Source organism: Schistosoma mansoni, chromosome 1 (genome assembly GCF_000237925.1).
Source record: "Schistosoma mansoni strain Puerto Rico chromosome 1, complete genome".
NCBI classification, from domain to species: domain Eukaryota; kingdom Metazoa; phylum Platyhelminthes; class Trematoda; order Strigeidida; family Schistosomatidae; genus Schistosoma; species Schistosoma mansoni.
The window spans coordinates 39,371,967-39,389,090 of NC_031495.1; the positions used below are offsets into that span (position 1 = coordinate 39,371,967).

The 17,124-nt window shown below is 34.3% G+C and overlaps 1 protein-coding gene across 1 annotated transcript; it reads left to right on the top strand.

Annotated features, from left to right (window-relative positions):
* Window positions 1-1,440: 1,440 nt before the first annotated feature.
* Smp_064200 (hypothetical protein) lies at window positions 1,441-15,786 on the top strand (the record flags this gene model as incomplete). The annotated part of the gene is made up of 6 exons (XM_018794366.1): window positions 1,441-1,542; window positions 3,124-3,209; window positions 4,684-4,790; window positions 9,121-9,371; window positions 12,737-12,951; window positions 15,702-15,786. The coding sequence occupies 6 exons, from the start codon at window positions 1,441-1,443 to the stop codon at window positions 15,784-15,786; spliced, it is 846 nt and encodes a 281-aa protein (XP_018648786.1).
* Between the last annotated feature and the right edge of the window lie 1,338 nt (window positions 15,787-17,124).

Below are 17,124 nucleotides of genomic sequence, written 5' to 3' on the forward strand. Positions count from 1 at the left end.
ACTAACGAGTAGATTCTAGATAATATAGAGACTTTATCTGATACGCCGTCGGACAGACACAGGATGAACTTAAAAAGAAGACGTACAATCAATTACAGACACGTAGACTACATTTTAGGCTGTTGCGGATGTGGTGTTTATGTGAACCAATGATTCTTTTTTACTTGATGACTGCTTGACTTTGAATTCCAAATACAATATATTCGTTCGTGTTCATCTAATACTTCTTGATTAAATTGCGTTGTTTCTGGGATTCTTAGTTTATACTGTAATTCGAAAACTCATAATTATCACAGTCTCTGACCGTTTTTTATTGCACGTAAATGAACTCTCAACTACAGTTGAGTCCCCACTGTCACTACACACTGAAAATGCAAAAAATCTGGAGAGAAATAACAGGAGACGCAGATGCATGCACACTTCTGGCAGACTTAGATATTCTGATTAGCTGGTCTGAAAAATGGCTGATGCCCATCAATGAGGCCAGGTGTGTCTACATGCACTTTGGAGATAAAACGGTAAGTAAAGCATAGAGGAGGTGACTGTACTCGTGGTCTGATCCCACAAGAGACTTGGCATGACAGTGAGTCATGATCTAATGGCCACAGATCACTGCTGTGAGGTCACAGATAAGGGGTTCAGAACCCTTTGGGCTACAAGATGGACATTCACGAAGTTAAATACTACCATGTTCGTTACAGTATACACAACCCAAGTGAGGACTAAACTTGAAAGCTGCGTTCAGGCTGCAAGCACCTGTTCAAAAGGTGATTTGGATATTCTGAAAGAGGTGCAGAGAGCAGTTACTCGTCCAATTCCAGAACTCAGGGATTTATCATTCAAAGAGCGACTTGAAATGTTAGACCTTTTCACTCTGTCCTACCTCAGTTTTAGAGATGGTCTTATTTTGATGTACGGAATACTAAGAGATGGTTGTGGACCTAGTCCATCCTCTCCTTTTGTTCTTACTAGATTGGAACAACTCAGAGTACATAGCAGGTGAGTGGAGAAGCCAAGAGCGAACGAAATGCCAATGGCATACAGGTTTTCGCACCAAGTTATCAAATCTTGGAACCTGTTACCCGAAGCAGTGATAAACGCACCTGCAATCGACTCATTCAAGAGAAAACTAGACACTCACAGAAGCATAATAGAAAAGGAATGACATAGACCGTAGGCTTTCTGTGTTTACTAAACATTTCTAAACCTGAAGTTTTAATCTAGTAAATGAGCACCTTGATCCTTGAGGTTCTCAAATAAGTGAAGCCATAAATAAGTCCTAGGTTTTCCAGTGAAAATATCCCACAACTCAGGAACATATGTAAATGAAATAACAGTACATAGAGTTGTACGTGAATATAGCGCATAGTTCAAATGTGTCTTTTGGCGGGTTCAGGTTCTCACAGGGTTACTATGACAAAGTGTGGTATTGTTAGTTAGATGGATTTACCTCACTACATATTAAAGTGTGGGAAGGTTGTCCAGTCATATTTGGATTCACATGTAAACAAACAGGACCTTCGTGATGATTATTGTGTACTTGTGAGTCTCTACGTAGAAATATATATATTGTGCTTAATTCCTACTCCAAATATTCTGTGGAGTAGATATATTTAATGCTGAAATTCGACGAACTGATTTTAAGAATTTAGTGTGCGTTCCTCGGGCAGCGTTCCTGGCAGCGACATTCCATTTAGCCCTCAAATGCCCTGGTACGGCCGAGAGTGGGGAGAGTCCGCTCTCCCTCTCGAAATGCTCTCACATGGCCACGCGAATATATAACCTCTGCCAGGGAAGTCCTACTCACTGCCTTCTCGTGGCGGGAGTGTTTTTTACGAAAGTGAGAGGACGAAAAGCGAATGTCCGGCGCTTTAACCGGGTTGGTGGACATGGAGGGTCCACCTAGGGGAGTTGGAAAACCCTGATTCCAAACCAATGGTGCACATGGTCTCCAATATCCTGATGGAACGAATGGCGCATGAACCTATTGTTGGTCACCGGCTACCATGGGACTGCATCTCCTCACGATGCTCCACTGCCTTGTGGATCAGACTTTTAGGTCAAAGGCTCGGGGTGTGACTCCCTAAGAAAACCACCTGCTTCGGTTTGGGCACCTGGGCAGTATCTCAGCCCTCACACAAATCAAATGAGATTTGTGAGGCGCATATTTATCTGGTGCTTTTTGTACCAATATTTATGTGTTTAAATAAATAATAAAATAAATCCTCGGGTAAGAGTTTTGATAGTAGTCCTCTCTGTATAAATGCTGTGGAAACGTCTGTTTTAAGACATGTCTTAAAACCTCTGCAGAGGTTTATATACATGCTTAGTTTATAAATACTCATGATAATAGATCAAGAACCAGTTGGTTGAAATGTTCAATGCCCATATGTAACCACTGTGGTGGAAGTTGATTGGAAATCACTTACAGGTTGTCGCCTTAAAACATAGAACTTTCCTCAATTATCATTATCCTGTGTAGTTAAGTCCCTGGAATTTGTTTGTCTGAAAGATTACAAGTGGTAATAGAGCTATCTAATAAAGTTTTAAAAAGTTTGAACGCAAGACTGATTGGCTTTGTGTTCTCTGACTCAATGGCTATGCACCGCTGATTGCCCACTACACGTTACAAAATAGCTTAGTGAGCTAATCGATCTCTATGCAGTGAACAGTATTTGTTTAAGAGAACATTGCGTTAAATAGGGGGAAATACTGATATTCAACGCCAATATGACTTGGCACTTAAATCCTTCACAATAAAATGCACTGGCATCGCCATCAACTACCCATGTGTTTTTCGTGTTGTGACGATATTTGAAGAAAAAGATTTCCTTTTGTCACTGACCGAAAGAAACGTCTTTGTGCAGCTGTCTGAAACTACAGTGGGTAAATTTGAGCAACGACCTCAAAGCAGCAATCGTAAAACTATAAATTTATTTCATTTGGTTGGTTTTCATTACCTGAATACAGTTCTGTAAAAGCAATTAATTTCGAAAAATAATCATATATATATATATATATACTACAAGCACTACTGTAAAATATACTCGGTTTGTTGAGACTATAGTCTAGAGTTACTTAATATAAGCCTTTGATTTGTTGTTTCGTTTTTCTTTGTTTTAGGTTTTCCCTGTAAATATACTTAATAATAGATCAAGAACTGAGACTATAGTTTCTGTCGTCCAGAATCGTTCTTCTGATAAAAGCGCGTATGTTCAATATTTGTTTTATTTTATGAGGGCTGAAATTTACTTACTGTAAAGTGCTACTCGTAATTCAGTAGTGAATAAATTAGAGTTACACTAGTATTCAGACAGGTTTTCCAAGTAACAAATTTGTTTTGCCAGTTTAAGAGTATTATATTCATGTTTGTGTTTATTGAAGACGCGAATTCAGTTCTTCCCCAGGTGAAGTAAAGCAATACAAATACCATGTGATATGATTGAGAAATTGGGAAATACACGTTTTTTATGTTGTCTAACAACTAAGAAGCTATTTACTGTAATATGGATACTCTTTTTTGAGTAAACCGGTCCACTTTTTAATAAATAGGTTAAACTTGATCCAAATTATAGAGAATTTGTGACGAGGATTAACCTTGAAACTTGTAGTTCGTCGCGAAATTCTCGTTTCATTTTCTGTTCAGGATTAATGTTCACAGCTCATTTGTTTGAACTGTGAGCTTTCTATCATTTAGTCTCACTTTCTCACTACTTGATTTGTAAGTAGGTTTTGTGAAATATTTTGTGTATTGGCTTGTGAACGTCATTGTACTCATACTACGTTGTAATGTAAAACAAACAACTAGAAGTTGTAGACAGCTCAGAGATCCATTGTAAATGTGAAGGAAGTTCAAATTCATTGACCACTATGGTAGCGGAGCTTAACTCCAGTAGTAGTAGTCTTTTATGATGCCACTGTCTATTATCACTAGCTAACCAACTGATGCTACTAATACGAGACCATATTATTGACCTAGACCGCCGAATAATTAGAAATCAAAGACAAGACCATTATCCAGATGAGCTGTTTTTCGTGTAATAAGATAACTTGCTTATATATTCAAAATATAAACACAAAATAGACATGATTAAATATCGTAGGTGACTGGAGGAAATTAGCTTGTAGGCCACTCATTCTTTAATTAGTTGTGACTGTCAGGCGTAATCCTTGGGCATCGTATCAAACAAAAACCTGGCTAAATGACATTTTCTTTAATATAAGTTGATTTGTGGTCTGGAGCCAATATTCCGGTCACATAAAGTTATCACTCAGCCTTATTTCACCATTGGGTTCATTTACCAGTCAGCACTTTATTAATTAATTTTGACTATCTCAATCCCCATCTATTCAAAAATTTATACCCCCACACTGTAACAACTGGCTATTTATAAATTGTAAGTCATTACCTATATCCCTTTGCTCTGTGTGTTAAATAACTATAAGGACCCAAGCGATGGAATATCTGAGGAAAATATGTAGATGCATTATTCTTACAAGCAAATTTACAATGTCGGCTTTTTTTAAAAAAAGACGTCACAAACTTGTAGCTTTAGTTTTGAGATATCACTAAAAGAATTTCATAGACTTCTGTGTAATGACTTCACTTTTCTCCAATTAGTAAGCTCTTTATTGCTTCCGTCTTTATTTTTTATTGCTTTTTCTTGGGATTAAAAAAATTAGCCTGTTTATTTTCTCTCGAGCCAAGAATTTGATTTCGGATCAATCTGATATTCCAGCATTGATTGATTTGATTGTTTTGGATGAAGACTTCTCTTGTGAGGCAACAGGTAAGATATTTCTTTGTTTCTGAAGTAAGTTTACAGTTATTTTATTTCAACCATCATAATCTCGAAAGAGAATCATAGAGTCGAAACATTAAAAGCAAAGTTTGCTGGTTTAATTAATACCCGATATTTTAACAGTAAATTGTATTCAATGTCGCACTAAAATATTTATATAACTGCTCAACTGATTGATACGGTGACTGAAATAGATAAGGTAACCAAAACCGAGTTTTCAATTCAAACTGAATCAGCACCAAATGACAAGACCGTGAGTTATCTAAGTCAATTTATATTAGGAAATTAAGGTGGTATGGTCATTAGTTACTTGTCTACTAATAAATAATTGACAGAGAGTAAGGTTGTAGATCATAGAGTAATTAATCCTTCTTTTCTGACCATTGTAACAGTGCTGTTAACAAATTACGATTTGAGGTTATATGTTTTTTAAACTGAAATTTGAACACCTTAGAAATTTGTCATTTATTTTCATTTTTATTTTCCTAGTATATAGATCCTAATGGAAGAAAATTGAAGAGGAGATCAGTAATTTTAGATCTTAATGAGAGTTGGTTATACTTGGTTTTTATTTATGCTGGGAAACCGAGTGGCCAATGCTGAGGTCAGGCTTATGATACTGAATAAATATAGCAAACTAAAACCCAGCATCAATTTATAAAGTGATTGATGGCTGTTCCAAGTAGTGTTAGTAGGGCTTGACTACTCGGTTGGGGTTCGCTCGATTATCGTTACTGATTGTTGAAGTTAAGTAATATGGTTCAGAATTGGTCAAAATAGCACGGGTACATCTACTCTGGTATTTCACCGTACTGACATAGTATGCCAACTTAATCCGATACACATATATGCCCAGATTCTATGTTGCGTATGATTGACTGACTGACTGCCTGTTATCTGGGCCTCACTTTTATTTCTGTTATGTTGAAAGTAATTTAGGTTCACAGAATGATAATAATATTGATAATAATATCAACCGAAAATAAACAGTTTTACATAATGGTTAATGGTTGGTTAAATCACTAGCTTACAGGTATCCCTATAATTTTTGAACGACCTTTGAGCAACGTTAAGGTGACCTTGGAATGTCCAGCTACTTACTAGGGTTAAATGGAGCTTATATGTTGGTGTGAGGAGTTACGATTAGGATTTACAGTTGAACGCAAGGGTTAGGAATTAGATTTAATAAGTTTATCTCGAACTAACACCAGCTATGATGCCAAAATGGTATTTTGCCAAATAAGTGAATGAATTTCGTGCCAAAATCCTAGATCCATCTCTAATCTGATTGATTCGTCCATAAGTTATAGTCTCGTCGTTCATGTAATTACACTTCAGGTTTCACATGAAGTGTGTACAATCATATATTAAATAAAATTTATGTAAGAATTTACAGGATTACGTGTATTTACAATCATATCTACCTACATTTTTAAGCTTCAGAAAAGTAACTGTACATGTTCAATTAATAAGGACAACTGTATATAGTGCGACAACAATTTTTTTTAGCTATACTAAGTTTAAGAACAAAACAGAGGTTGTTTCTATACTCTGCTAAGTGCTATAATCATTTGACACCTATGGAGTGGTAGGTTTGTTAAAGCATATACATGTTATCTTTGTTAAGACTTAATTAACTAACACCAAGTTTTATGTAGGTAACTAATCAGCATTTTTATAATGACAAATAAACTTACATTTGTATGCTGCTATAAGTTTTCTATTTTTACTATGTTGATGTTTGTTCTCGTCAGGTCATAAGATCGATTATTGTACTATTTCCACGTGCATACTAAAATTTGATAGTGGATGGGTTTGGATTACTGTGGTTATATATGATCTCTTACTCTCTTTTTGTTTCTTCCCACCATTTCACTCAGTTGTACTCCCAAAGTCTAGCAAAATAACTAAGGGATATATGTATTCACACAAGCTTAGATTATTATTATAGTTTATGAGTATAGGTTTTGGAGAAATTGTAGAATATCCAGTTTTCAAGTCACGAACTGATCGTAGCTGGACCACCACTGAAAGCCCGGAAACATTGGATAGCCGTTCCGTCCTAGTATGAGACTATTCGGCAGTGAGCATCCACGACTCTGCACACGGAAGTCAAACTCAAAACCTTCGGTCTATCGCGCTAATGATTAATCTCTAAACCAGTAGCCCGGTATCCAATGGTGTTAATGTCTAACTTCAACCCATTCAAGATACTGCACAACCCTTATCCATTGTTTTTGGTTTGTAACTGTCTCACCTGACGCGGTTAGTTCGATGTATATCGTGTGAGATATTGTTCAACATTTATGTTAAGCGCAATCAGTTTGCCTGTGTATTAGTCCAAAAACATGTTCGTTAATTGTTTAGTCATGAGCTTAACAAGGATAGTAGATACCTTACACACAGTTGTTAGGGATTTTGAATGATATAAATCTGTATCGATCACAGTGTCGCAGGTTTATTTATTCTTTATCTTACTGTAGATCTTGGGCTTTTTCATTCCTTTATGCATATCTTTTCTATCTGTCCGAACTATATTTTGAGTGTTTAGTCTAATCATCATCATTTTTGTCTATTGCTATTCATTTCGTCATTTTCATTTCTTTGTGCTAATGCTGGTGTATAAACTTAGGGTAATGCATATCTGTGTCAGACTCTATATTGATTATGACCAAATGACCATTAGTAGCTTATACAAAGTTTTTTTTCCATATAAGCAAAAAAGGGAAAAACTCAATCAATTCGAAATCTTTACTATCAAACAGATCACGACATACTATCGACTGAAATAATACACTGAGCAAAACGTCTTTTTAAAAAAAACTAATATTTACAAGAACAACAATGGGGGATTGGGAAGTAACAACCTAATCACATTTAAAATATTCTTTGTTGTATAACTCTTCATATATTTTACACTGTACAATTATAAGTGGTCTTCTCTCTCTCTCTCTCAATGAATGCCTTACCATTTGAACCACTGGGTACAATTCCATGTCTAATCAGCTTGTGATGCAGCTCTACGGTAATCCAGCCCCATTAATGACAACTGTTTCACTCCTAATATGTCTAAACCTCCACCAGTGACTACTTCCCACTAGAATTGCGGAAACATTTTGAATGAAGTCACTAGTGATCTGAATATTATAGTTTATCTGAAGGGGTTTTGTGATTTAATTTGTAGGTTATATTCGTCGCAGATTGATCCCATGCTAGAACGAAGCAGCTGTTCAGTGCTCCCTAGTTCTCAGTAGTATCCTAACTAAAATCAATGCGCGACCGAATGAAACCTTTGAATAATAATATAGGTTGTAAGAGTTTCTAAATGTCGCAAATCTGAATTAAACGACATTATCCAATCTCGACATATTGTCTTTTTAATCTGTTACTTTTATTCAGTATTTTCATTTCGTCTGAAAGTAACTTCTAACGGCATTTATTTGGTATTCTATCTGGTAATTGTCTGTAGACTATGTCTCCATTCGATCAATTGCTGATATTCTCATTGGTACTTTGATAGAAACTGATAACTATTTAATGAATAGGTAACTGCTGTAAATCACTAATCCAATGGATAACTCCAAAGTTTAAGAACAATCTATTCTTTAAACTCACATCTTGCTAACTGCAGCATGCAAACATTGAACCATTAAAGTTTTAATATAAAACGGAGTTGTCTCACATTTTCATTCCCATCTACTCACTACTTATTAATGTTAGAAATTGCCTATTATTTTACGTTACTAGTAAAATAACAGGAGTAAGAGATTTTTTACGAACCGAAGTACCGTAGTGTGTTCAACAAAAACATTAACCATGGCCATAAAATATGTACTATGCAAAATTTAGGTGAGATCAGTTTTTTCCCATTCAAGTTACCCCCCCTCCCCACCTCACTTATGATAATACAATTGTCTCATTGCTATTCTCTTCGTTTTAAATTTCTCTACGGTTGTCGAAATTAAATCCCGTTACTTCATTCTTTCACGTTTTATCTTCCCACCATCGTTCAAGTCCTCTAAGACCGTTTTAGATTTTGAGGAGAAAATGTAGTTCTAATGGGTTTAGTAGAAGAGAATGACCTAGTGTGCGTCTAGAATTTATCAATAAAATATTTTAAAATTTCATTTTGAGTAGTTATTAGATAGACTGAAGGGGTTACAAATCTCATCAGACGTCAGCATTATTTACTAGTTCCGTCATACGCAGCTAATGTTCTGAATAACGCATTTATATGAAAAAATGTTAAAAACCTACTGTGTTTTAGTTGGAATTACATGTAGTACTTAACACATGAAAAAACTTTCATCTTTTCTAGAATCTGGTATTTGCCTTCTTGTTACTGGAAAGCGATTAGTCAACATATCTGCCGATGAAAAGAAACGTACAAATCAACAGCTTAAACTTTATGTTGTTTCCAATCGTGACAATGACTCATTACATCCTAAAGTGAATAACACAAGTGATATTGATTCGGACAATGAAACATATTCAAAGAATCCAGTGTTTTTGAAAAGTCTAAAAAGTGATTACCAGAAACCAATAGATAAAGAAAATATTCAATTTTCTGTAAGCTTCTTCCTTTCACCTCTGTAGAATTTCACCCTAAATTACTGATATATATATTTTTTCATATTATTATTTACAGTTAAATCATACTTCACTGACGATGACTTTCGGCAACTTTTAGCCGGTCGGGATCCGAGTGATCTAAACAAATAATTTGTCAGTATGGGGGGTATGGAAATTGTAATATTTTCACAGTTGAAATCGCGAAATGATATTAGCTAGACCACCACTGGGAACCTGGAAGCACTGAACAGCCGTTTCGTCCTAGTATGGGACTCCTCTGCAGTGTCCATCCACGACTCCACGCTGAAGTCGAACCCATGACCTTTGGTCTTACAAGCGTGTCAAGTGTGAGATAGTTATCCACCTCATTCATCAGATGAAGGGTTGCAAAAGATCATGGGCTGGTTGAAGTTAGACATTAACACCGTTGGATGCCGAGCAAGTGGTTTAAAGGTTAATCATTAGAGCGCGAGACTAAAGGTCCTGAGTTCGATTCTCCTGTGTAGGGTCGTGGATAATCTCTTGAGAGGAGTCCCACATCAAGATGGACCGGTTGTCCAGTGCTTCTAGGTTTTCAGTGGTGATCAAACTGCTATCAATTCGTGATTTAGACCGTAGGAATAATTTCTTAGTTAAAAACTGAAAAAGAATTACGAGTAAGTTTAGGTATTTGATTTATAGTTTTATGGTTAAATTTAGTTAAAAAATTGGGTTGGCATTTGAGGTTGGAGTGAGATTATGCTTTATACTCTTATTAATAAGTATTCATGCAAATAACCATTTGATTTTAAAGCTGAAGAACCTATAAGTTATTTTGAAAAATTCACAAATCACATTACAACACGATGTACGTTTTAGTACAAATTCCTTATTATTTTTTCGAAAAACTCACCACTTTTTCATTATCATTTGAGTGATTCGTTCCCTATGCTAGTGTTTCGCAACTGCAACTTCAATACAGTGAATAGGATTACTTCTATCCATTTTTCCCTGCCGCACTAATTAGTACAAAAAAACCAGTTTAATGATTGAAGCTTCTTGATGATAATCTCAGTACATCTCTTCTAAAGTACATTTTAGTTGATCAATGATATACCAATTACAGTGATTTGGATTGATGAACTAAGTATTTGTCACTAAATATAAATCATTGTAAAACTGTATTGAAAGTTCATGAACGGAGTTCATACCGAATAATAATGTAATGTTAACGGAAATTCATCTTAATTCAAATTAATTTCCTTTCTTATAAGTTATATTTGGGGAGTGCGCTTACCTAACACATTTCATGAGTTAGTCGGGTTCATCCCTGTTTTTTAAACTCATCATTTTTAAAAATCGATTTTACACATCCTGTTATCTACATATTGGTAAGTTTTACTTCGTTCGTACACAAAGTACAAGCTTACCACTACTGCGTTTTGAATTTAGCACAAAACTCCAAGAATAACTGTCTTAAGTTTGAAAGATTTATTAGTAAATTATACTTTTACTGCTTTTACGATGAAATCTGCAGGACAAATGTGAATACCTATGATAACGTACTACAGGTCAATGCAGAGGTAATAATTATCTTACTGAAACTTACTCAAATATCGTTGAGTAGATGTATTTAAGGTGGGATTCATATTCTATTTATATGTTAATTCCTAATGGAATATTTATTCTATGGAGATCTAGTGTTCTCTTATGTGGTATCTTTCCCTTTGTATTTCAGTTGTCGATCAAGGACGGTTACTTACGTACTTCAGTCTTATACTCTTTTTGGAGCATTGACCGCTGATCATAATTCTGTAATCAACCCTGTGCTGCTCTCTCCTTTCCAGTTGTTGTCAAGTGCTATTTATTCTATTTTAATATCCGATTTCATTTCTCTGCGCAATATATTCTTTTGTTTGCCTCTTTGCCTTTTGTCATGAGAATTCCAAGTTAGGGCTTGTCTCGTGATGCGATTTGATGATTTCCTCAATGTGTTGTATCCATCTCCAGCGTCCTTTCCTAACTTCCTCTTCAGCTGGAAGCTGATTTGTTCTCTATCACAGTAGGTTGTTACTGATAATATCCAACCAATAAATGTAGTGTATTTTACATCTTGGATAATACTGAGAAACTGTTCTTATCATCAGTTTCGTACAGTATCTCTAAATATTTATTCAATGTTTTACATCATAAATGTTTCACGTTTACAATGATGTGACATGAAAGTTGCTTAAACTTTCTGAGTGTATTGTAAAACATGTAAGAAAAATTAAGTGATTGGGAGGATTCTTGGGAAATCCATATGATTGTCAGTACTTCAGTTTCAGCGGTTTCTGTTTAGTCATTCTTGACCGAAATAGCCTTAATAAAAGATTTTATTCATTATTACTTCCCATACTCTTTGCTCGTTTATTTTTCTTCACACTCTCCCACCCTTTTTTCCGAATGTACGCTTCATTACCCAATTGTCTGGAGACTTATTACATAATCTTATAGTTTTTATGAACTTTATTTGTGTCTATATTTTTCAAGTCGTTGATCTACTTCCTATTATGAAACATTGATTCTTACCATAACTAGTATCCCTGTCGTCATACTATCAAGTTGTACTCTTTACTTATTATGTTTATTTATGTAATCTATTCCACTGTAATCACTGGCTCATAAACTGCCTTGATTGGTTTAATGATTTCGTATATGCATATAAATATTACTGTATATTAAAGTAAATCCTGATGATGGTCTAATTGAAAACAATATCGTTCATTTATATCTGTTGTCCTAATTCTTGGGAAAGTTTTATTCTAGGTAATCTATTCAAGGGCCAAGTTAGCCTTTGAGTAATACAGAGCAGAATGTTGCTCAGTATATCCGGTGTTTGATAGGTGAATGAATAAATTACCTGTATCACTAGTGTTATATCTTGAAAAAAAGCTAAACAAACGATTTGTATCCGTGCTGAGATTTTATCAGTCGCCAATCAGTAAAGTTATATGCAACTGATCGTCTCAGTTACTATTACTACATAGTTTTAGTCAAACTAGTCATTGACCACTGACTTCTAAAATATTTTGTATTTAAAAGGAAAGAAATACATTCTAAACAATTCCATTATATTATCCAAGGCGTCCAAAAGATTATACGTTATAGTCTGCATCTTCAAACAGAATCATGTTATCATATGTTTGGTTACATAACTTTTTCTATTAAATGTTGAGTTTTCGTTACTCTTCAGACTTATTTTCTAACTTTTGCTCTTCATTACTACTCATTTTACATTGATACAATAAATCAGTAGTATATTTGGTCATGTCAAATAGTTATACTGTTTTTATTATGCAGTTCTCTTGAGAATAAAATTTCTAATTTTTAATTCATTTTAGAGTGTCAATTTTACTTTGGAATTTAATAATGTAGATGATGCTATGGAATTTCGGAAGAAAACTCTTCACTTGTCTTCCGGATATCGAACAAAATTATCGGAATTTAATTGTGCCAAGTCATCTAAAGAGCGAACAACCTATGAGATGGGTAAAGAAGCTTTAGCTGTTTTGAATTCCTCTTCTTTTGAACAATCGTTTTGGTTACAAAAATATTGGTATGTTCTATATTTGGAGTGTTATATGTAGTTTAAAACTTTAGTATTAATATAATAACATTGTTATTTTAATCAGGTATGGGAACTTGTGCCAATGCACATTTTTGCCAGGTTGTATGTTGATGATTTCTGTCTGTCTGACTTGGACTTATTATAGGGTTGTATCTACTAGTTGGTAGGAAATGTTGGACGTAGGTTTCTTGCTAATCGACATTCGTTAATATGATGTACCTACAATATTGATGGGACTGATTCTTCCTGTAGGATTTGAAATCATCTAGCCTCACAGTCTGAGATGGAAAAGTCCAATTTATGCTGTCCTTAATTAACCTCCAATGTTTCCCTCGTCGATTTGTATAATTGGTAACGACTCGGTCTTAGTTTTAAATAAACTTGTTGAATTTTTACTATCTCCATTAAGTTGGGTTACTTCATTTTATAACACAACAACAACATTCTGTCAAGTAATACTAGGTTCTTTCTTTGACATGGGATCGTTGAAAGATTTAACCTGATGTATATAACTGTAAAGATTAACAATACAAGCTCAATGGCTTAAGAAGTGGACTATCAACTTTCTAGTTGCAAGCTCAGATGTTGCTTAATTTATTTCAAGCTGTCGGGTAGTAACGTCCTTATCTTCCTCACAAACTTACGGTTCACTAACTAGATAAGCAGGTTGACTTTTTCTAGATGAGGATCAACAGACTTAGATAGTCTGTTGTAATAGATCAATAAATTTTCACCAAGAATATGAAAATGGTTGATTGATCGTTTGTTCTCCTAGAAAGCAGGATATCTTTCTACCATGAAATTGTGATTCACTTGTGTTCATATATCTAATTTCAGTTAATCCACGTTTGTGCATTGAAGCCTAAACATTTAGGTAGTAGTACCCTAACGGATTTGTTGATTTGATTCATAATTTTTGCTTACTTTCAAAGAATAATGCATGGTCATTGTATTAGTAAAAATCATTTTAAAAGTAATATAGAGGTAGTGTGACAATATAAGTTTTCATTGTTTCAGTTATGAAACAGAGGCTTGTTTGTTAAAATATTTGACTTTTTAGTTTTATGTTACAGCTTCACATCTATTTCTTCATTTCACTGCCTAAGTAATGTCTAATAGAGTTTGTCACACGAACATAAACTTGACCGAATTCATGAAACTTGCACCGAGTAAATAAACTCTCTCGAATTAATGTTTTCGTTGGTAAATTTTTCAAATGAACGAAAGTAGACTATGTATTGCATTTGCCCAACCACCACCTGCCTCAACGCGCCATGTTTTCTGGTGTAAGAGTAAGTTGGAAGAAGGCTAGGTTCAGTCAATACCAACGTAGAGTCTGAGACATATGTGCATTGACCCAAGTTGCCATAACGCATTCGCATGACGAGACACCCTTAGAGGGCTAAGGGTGACCAAACCAAGACTCGTGACATCAGTCATTGCCAGTTGGCCCGAGCCATTTTGTTGGTTGACAAATACTTAATTTGGGTCTACTCGATTATCGTAACCGGTGATTGGAGACGTCCGGTGACGTGGTTTATGATCTCACATTAGCGCTGATGTATCTGCTCTTTGTCTTTCCTTAGATCTTTAGTTTCAAAATCATCCTATTCTCTTTATTCTGTAAATCTATCCTTTCTTCTAGAGCTATATTGTCTATGCCTAGTATTTTCTACTACTCATACTGTTACTATTTCTACTTCTTTGGTATCCGCTTGATGTCATTTCTCTGTACTGATGTGATGTGTCAACTTGATCTTATCCACGTATGCGTCACGTTATATATCGCATCTGATTCGTTGACTGAAACTGAACTACAAATAATTCAAACTACTCCATTATCCAGTAAAAGCAACGTTGAGAATAAAATTTGTTCAAGATTCTCGTAGTTGTATAATGTTAATTAAAGAATACATTAATATAGAATGCTAAAATTCTTAAAAGCTTGTATCATTTGTTAGTTAAAATCACCTAGGATCTTTTTAAAAGTTTTTAACTCCAACGATCTTATCTTACGTGTTATGTACTTAGCTACACGATTATCGCGAAATACGATTGCCAATTTAGATACTCTGACTTATACGACCCAACAAATGACGTATACACCAGTACGAGCAGCCTAGAGTTCCGAATGGTCCATTTTCTTCTTAGCCCTGTCTGTTAAGTCCAGAATGCCAATCTCAGCCTCTGCGAAACTAATTATATATTTCAAACATACTTGATTTCTATACAAGCGAAATCAGACGACATCACACCATAAAATAGGAAATAACATTTGTACAAGATCATGCCAGAAAGTGTCTGTGGTTGTGAGAGACTGTGACTAATAGATTGAGAATAACTTGAGAATGGTAAATCATATAACAGTAATCAACCGATCAGATAAAAACTTATAATAAGAGGAATATGAATATATGTAGTTTAGTTGCTTAACAGTTATATAGTAAAGATATATGTATAGTGTTAGTCCATAAATAGTTCTTAGAAGTTACTCATAATTTAGTCTTCGCTAGGATATAACATTACGTATATATGGCTGAAAAAGTCCAACTTTTTTTGAGTTTAATAACTTTATGTTGGTATGTATACGTATGGTTAATCCATATCTTAGGTTATATTTACCTATTCAGATGCATATCATGCGTCCAGTAGGATAATATTTGTAAGTTGGACAACACAAACATGGATAGACACAAAACTCTTTTAAACAATTGTTTGTGTGTCTTAATTTTCATTAGCTACTCAGATACTCATTACAGTAAATTTGAAAAATTTTCGGTGAACGTTTACCGCCCATATACCTCAAATGTTATTGAAAATTAGGACATGATAAATTACAATCGATATTGACTTCAGTTTAATTATGGAATTAAGTTTTATTAAGAAAACCAAATCACCTCTTGTACACAAAAGTACCTACCGATGGTACTTAAGAAAAAAAGCACACCTATGGATTATTTAAAAATAGAAAGTTGTATTTTAAACGTTATAGTTTAACGACAGTTTGTTTGTTGCGACACTTCAATTTATTGTTTTTAGAATTAAAATTTCTAAATTAATTCGAAAATGTTTTATTCGCTTTTTAATAGGAAAGAAATGAAACAGACAACTACGTCATCCTCTGTCATTAATACACCTCGACCAGGAGTGAATATCACTAGTTTTGCTGGATTAAATGGCGACAATAAGCTTCATCATCGTCATTTAAGTGGATCCTTACCACACAGTAATTCTAACGGTACATCCAGTATAAGTGAGACAATAAATATGAATAGTAGTAGTTGTTCCAGCATTGGTTCATTCAATAATAACAATAAAAATAATACTACTAATGATAGTAATAATAGTAATAACTCTAGTGTTAAAATAACACGACAAAATGAAATTGACAAACTACATACTTCTAACATTAATGATAATAACAATAATACTAATAATAGTTGTTATAATAAAATGAAACTAAAACGATCTGTAAAACATTCAACGGGACTGCGTCATTCCCAATCATCTTCAATATTATATCCATATACATTAAATCATTCACATGATAATGATAATCTACTATCTAATTCTTTGAATGACCGATCATTTCCACTTACTAGAAAGAATTCATTATCAAATCCATTAGATGTAGCTATTCCCCTGAGTAATGATTTACACTGTGTAAGTTATAATACATTTTATTAATATATTTGTTTAGTATGATTTGACTTGATTTTATAGACATCTTTTTCATTTTCACCAAATACGATTTGTTACATTTTCACTGTACTGTTAACATGATACAGATCTTCTCACGTTAAAGTGAACGTTTATTTCATTGATAAGTTGACCATTAAAAGTGAATATGATAAAAAAAATTGACTCTGGTCTTGGGATTTAATCAGTGACATTAACTAGTAAGTTGAACTCCGGTTAAGTTTCTGTTGGACTGAAATATTCATGCATTGATTTATCATGTATTAGTAATTAATTTCATATTAAGTCTCTTGTGCTGATCGATGAAATTCTGTATATCAAGTTCAACATTTAATTCATTTTTGTATTGTTTGTTTGAATCTTCCCATTGGTGTTTAGGACTGCAATTCATCAGTCTCTTAATAGCATATGTGCATACTGTGCGGATTGCCTCGGTATTGCCTATATCACAAGTATTATAAA